This window comes from Vollenhovia emeryi, unplaced genomic scaffold (assembly GCF_000949405.1).
Source record: "Vollenhovia emeryi isolate VEMERY1.0 unplaced genomic scaffold, V.emery_V1.0 DF939327.1, whole genome shotgun sequence".
Lineage (NCBI taxonomy): Eukaryota > Metazoa > Arthropoda > Insecta > Hymenoptera > Formicidae > Vollenhovia > Vollenhovia emeryi.
Window position 1 is genome coordinate 150,067 of NW_011967039.1, and position 5,600 is coordinate 155,666.

Here is a 5,600-nt window from a genome sequence, read left to right on the forward strand (position 1 = left end):
GGTCAATTCCTTCCGACACGACTTACGACATCCAAATGTAGACCCAGCCTTACTGACTTTACTGGCGTGCGAAAAACGCAGCACCAGTAATTTTCATTGCTACCAACTATACTGTTTTCACTGGCAGTAACTGAATCCATTTTCGAACACATCCTTGGATGTCGTAAGTCGTGTCGGAAGGAATTGACCAATCACAGTTCATTATTCGACTTACGACATCCAATGTAGACCCAGCCTTACTGACTTTACTGGCGTGCGAAAAACGCAGCACCAGTAATTTTCATTGCTACCAACTATACTGTTTTCACTGGCAGTAACTAAATCCATTTTCGAACACATCCTATGCAATTATAATTTCGTGTGCGATGGCCCTATCTCTGTTTTTATCGACATTTCATGCACATAGCACGGAATACAACCAAAACGTGCGCATCTGCGTTATCCGCTTAGTCCAAACATGGACATCATCGGCTACGTAGTTCAGGTCCATGTTTTCAATATCCACAGAGGGCGTATCGCTCAAAACTGGATCGTGACAACTGACAATCGTTCTTACGTTTTGCATGTTCTGCGAATTTTCGCTGTATTATTCTTCACAATCCTGGCATTCCCGTTCTAGTTTTTTCCTGTCCACAACTGTTTCGCAACATTCCAGAGCTCACTCAGAATTTATCCTTTCCACGTATCGTTCGTGTTGTGTGCACAATTACAATGAATACGAAGGAGAAGGAAAAGTACATCGAGGAATTTGATTTCCCGTATTGCGACGAGTCCTCCAAGTATGAGAAAGTCGCGAAAATCGGCCAGGGTACTTTTGGGTGAGTAAAAATCTTTCGTTTACACGTCCTATTTAAGACGTACGACACACGTAAGAGGACACACGTTTCGTCAAATGATTTTACACCGACAATGACTGATACGAGCGAATGTGACATTAGCGTCGCGAGTTCTTTTTTTTCTCAATAAATACATGCTCGACACAAATGCTCGGCTGCTTTCCTTTTAAGGGACAAGTCGAAACATTCGAGCACAGTTTGCTGTAGTTAAATAACCAAAATTCAACGACCGAGAGTCTATCGAAACACGGCGAACGAATGCGTTTGATATAAAAAATACTCTCCTCCCGAGCGGAGTCAAAGAATATCAATCGAGCTTGAATCAAACTCGGAAGTGGAAAGCGACGTGTGTCGATTTATGTCATAAGCGTTGGTTGTGTCCTAAAGGGAAAGCAGCCTTTGTTAAAAAATGTTCAAAGTGTATAAAAAGAAGCTGAACGCGGCTCCGGTGCACAATGCTGAGGTTAAGAGTATCCCCAGCGTTTGTAATTCGAGCGCGTTCGTCCTCCTGAATTTTATTTACAAGTAATTTACGGTTGACTGTTAAGGCTCGTCTAGAATACATAGTAGGTAGAGTAAGCATGGTGTAAGCAGCGAGAATAAGAATGGAAGAAAGCCATAACTTATATCTCTTGATTCTCCCTTGACGCCCGGTCTACAATGAGTTGTTAGTCGTTAGTCAGAAGTCGGAACTATATGTCGATCCTTTTTCTTCCACCCAGAAAAGAAAAGGATCAACATATAGTTGCGACTTCTGACTAACGACTAACGACTCATTGTAGACCGGGCCTTATGGAAACGCCGTCTACCTGCCGGCCATAGCGTAAATATAGCGTACTCTGTCCTCTTAACTGTTCCCGTTTCACTATCTTCCCTGTATTCTTTTCTCCTCTTTGCAAAAAATATATTAAGCGAAGGCTCTGTATAAGACCAATAATGTTAATTATGGCAAGGGCGATAGAACCCTTTGGCGAATTTAAAAAGATGTTTGTATTTGGATGGAAAAGAACAAGAACACACCACTTAGTTCTATTGAATATTGAATATCGATAAATATAATTATCGTCCCAGCAAACATAGAACATTGTGCAATATTGTAGCAACGTTACAGCAACGTTACAGCAATGTTACAGCAATATTATAACATTGCCGTAACATTGTTTCAATGTTCTGTGTTTGCTGGGGTCAGACGTTTCGGTAACTAAAGATAAAATTCATTGTTAGATTATTGTATAATCGTTGCGAAGAAACGATTTGTGATTGATTTTGGGTGTTGAAAAACTAACTAACAACTCATTGTAGACTAGGCCTAAGACCCTGAGCAGAATGGCTGTCTTGTGCTCCTAAGACACAAGACAATTATCATGCATTACTTTTAAGACAAAGACTTCAAAGTACAAGACAGCTCAGGCCCTAACGCAGCAACCTCATGATTAATAGGCACCGTCGTTGCACTTAATTTTCTGACCATTGTTGTTCTTTTACAGAGAAGTATTTAAGGCCAAGGACAAGAAAACGAACAAGAAGTTTGTCGCAATGAAGAAGGTACTAATGGACAATGAGAAAGAAGGAGTAAGTTTGTTTTGTATAATTATTTGATTTCAAGATTGCTCAAGAGATTACCTTAGTGTGCTGTGCAATTAATTCCCTATTGAGCGACATCCTGTTTACTCAACATCTTCTAAACTTTATAATTTTTTTCATACCGTCAAAATCTTATTACAGTTTCCTATTACGGCGTTGCGGGAGATCAAGATATTGCAATTGCTGAAACATGAAAATGTAGTCAACCTCATAGAAATTTGTAGAACTCGAGGTAAGTATATACTTCACCTTTCATCTACCAATCTTTGACTTTTATAACAATCTTTTCTAAGTAAATTATAAACGTGAAGACTTATTGTTTTACTTGGAACAGAATATTCAACGAGATACGCAAAAACTTGAAATTATCCGAGAGTCTGTTGGAAAAATTTTAACAATTAGCGTTAAATACTAATTAAAACAGTTGGTACTGGCGTATAATATAATAAAGTTTAATTAATTTAATAAAATTTTCAGCAACTCAATATAATCGGTACAGGTCTACTTTCTACTTGGTGTTTGACTTCTGCGAACACGACTTGGCTGGTTTGTTGTCAAATGTAAACGTGAAATTCAGTTTAGGCGAGATAAAAAAGGTTATGCAACAGTTACTAAATGGTCTTTATTACATACATAGCAATAAGGTAAGAAATTAGTACAAATTTTATGCTCTTTTAAAGTAGAGTTCTAGAAAATTATGCCCGCTTATCTGTTGACTTTATGACTGTAAGGTGGGTTGGATTCGGAAAAGAATAGAGCTGCAGTTCGTTTTCTTTTTTTTTGTAAACAAAGATGCAACAAGTACAAGTGCAAAGACACCAAGTTTCATTCTATTACGTCTTTTTTGCTACTTTAACCATTGTAAGAAGACAAATGGCTTGGATTCCACCTTGCCAGATATAAAAGTTCCAAAGATGCATCTTACTATTTTAAGAGTTAATAGAAAATGATGAAGAGACCCAAAATTACTCTAAGAAAATAATTAAAATCTTTAAAGAGTGATTATGGGTGTGTCTCCATTTCCTCTCGTAATCAGTGCTACTGGACGCCAGTACTGGACACTATTGCTGTGTTTAGCTTCTAAGAGAATCATTCCCAAATGAAACCTCAGTGTCCTTCGTAATAACATAGCAGTTACTCTTTTCTAAATGCAATCATGTACACTTTTTCCTTGAGACTGAATGCTCGAAACTGTTGAGTTTTGTTAGTACCGAGAGGAACTAAGAACACACCCAATACATCTTTATATTCTCTCATAAAGTTTTCTTTATCGTATTAATTTAGAACAGAGCTAGCTAGCTATTTATTTATTACTACTATATTAACTTTGATGATGTTATAATTATTGTAGTTTGGATCGGTTCTACCAACGTTGCTTAACTTTAAGCTTAGCTTAATTCGTTCTTTGTTTCTTTCCAACTGCTACTCTAGAAAGAGACAAACGTGAATTAAACTAAGATTAAAGTTAAGCGACGTTTAGTGAAACCGGGCCTTAATGTAACATTTGTTTTCTTACAGATCTTACATAGGGATATGAAAGCGGCTAACGTTTTAATAACAAAGAATGGCGTATTGAAATTAGCTGACTTCGGTTTGGCACGAGCGTTCAGTGCAAAAAACGGCCACTCGAATCGTTACACTAATAGAGTTGTTACTCTTTGGTACCGACCACCAGAACTCCTGCTTGGCGACAGAAATTATGGACCACCTGTAGATCTGTGGGGCGCCGGCTGTATAATGGCGGAAATGTGGACAAGGTCTGTATCGACTGATCTCTCTTGCAAGGTCGCATCTCGATTTTACGCTGTTCCGGAATGAACGTTTAAGCACAAAAGCAAAAAAGTTGCGTAAATTCGAGATACGACCTTGCGATCAGTCGATATAGCATTCCGTGATTACACTATTGCACGCAATTCTCCGACGCGCAGTCGTGTGATTATGTTCAAGCTCGACCTTGTGTCCACAGGTCTCCCATAATGCAGGGAAATACTGAACAACAACAGCTCATATTGATCTCGCAACTGTGTGGCTCGATAACAACGGAGGTGTGGCCTGGTGTTGAAAATCTAGATTTATTTACCAAAATGGATCTCCCGAAGGGGCAGAAGAGAAAAGTAAGGAGTTTGTTTGCGAGAGTCATTATAGTAGATTTTATATCGCGTCTTAGTTTTTGTATCGAGTGAATTTATATTATGATTGTGCACAGGTGAAAGACCGGCTCAAGCCATATCTGAAAGACCCTTACGCCTGTGACTTGTTGGACAAGCTTCTGATACTCGATCCTAGCAAGAGATGCGACTCCGACTCCGCGCTGAACCACGACTTCTTCTGGACCGACCCGATGCCGTGCGATCTCAGCAAGATGCTGGCGCAGCACACTCAGAGTATGTTCGAATACCTGGCACCGCCGAGGCGTCCTGGTCACATGCGTCATCCGCATCATCCAGTGCCTGGAGGACCAGCCAAGCCTAGTTCCAGCATGGCCGAGAGTGGCTATCAGGATCGCGTCTTTTAATGTATTTCAATATATATATATTTTATATATGTCTAGTGTAAGTTTTGTATGTAAATGTATCGTATGTTCTATGTAATTCCATCCTGATGTTACCAATTTTTGATACACAGTTCTAATTTAGAGATTAAAGCTATTTTATTTAAAAAAAAATTGTCCGCGTTATCATTTCCACGTTAAAACTGCAATGAAGCGAAAACGTGCATTGAACGACTGCAAGTAATTTTCAACATTTAATTCAAGTAAGATTTCTCCTTTACGACTTAGCATATCATATTACGTCAAATTTTCACCCTTCGCTCCTCAATTCACGTACAAGAATCGTGTTATAATGAAATGAACGATAAGAGCGCACGCAATGTGAAGTGATGGAAGCAGAAGAGCAAATGTGTGCAATGGCCCTATCTCTGTTTTTATCGACATTCATGCACATAGCACGGAACACAACCAAAACGTGCACATCTGTGTTATCCGCTTAGCCCAACGTGGACATTGACTATACGTAGTTCAGGTCCATGTTTTCAATATCCGCAGAGGGCGTATCGCTTAAAACTGTGTGGCGACTTGCAGTTGCCCATCTATACCACGACACAGTCTATGGTCGTTGGTGGCGCTGTCCAAGCGGGACAGAATAAAGGTGCCTTTTCATACGCAGCATGCAGCAGCAG

General features: G+C 39.4%; 1 protein-coding gene across 2 annotated transcripts; it reads left to right on the top strand.

Moving 5' to 3' along the window:
- The first annotated feature begins 554 nt into the window (after nt 1-554).
- LOC105558618 (cyclin-dependent kinase 9-like) lies at nt 555-5,085 on the top strand. 2 transcript variants are annotated; one of them, XM_012006399.1, is made up of 7 exons: nt 555-818; nt 2,324-2,408; nt 2,562-2,652; nt 2,898-3,064; nt 3,939-4,177; nt 4,387-4,534; nt 4,627-5,085. In XM_012006399.1, the coding sequence occupies exons 1-7, from the start codon at nt 712-714 to the stop codon at nt 4,933-4,935; spliced, it is 1,146 nt and encodes a 381-aa protein (XP_011861789.1). In that variant the 5' UTR covers nt 555-711; the 3' UTR covers nt 4,936-5,085. The 2 variants fall into 2 exon arrangements, with proteins under 2 accessions (XP_011861789.1, XP_011861790.1); XM_012006400.1 differs by lacking the exon at nt 555-818 and adding an exon at nt 1,159-1,299.
- The last annotated feature ends 515 nt before the right edge of the window (nt 5,086-5,600 follow it).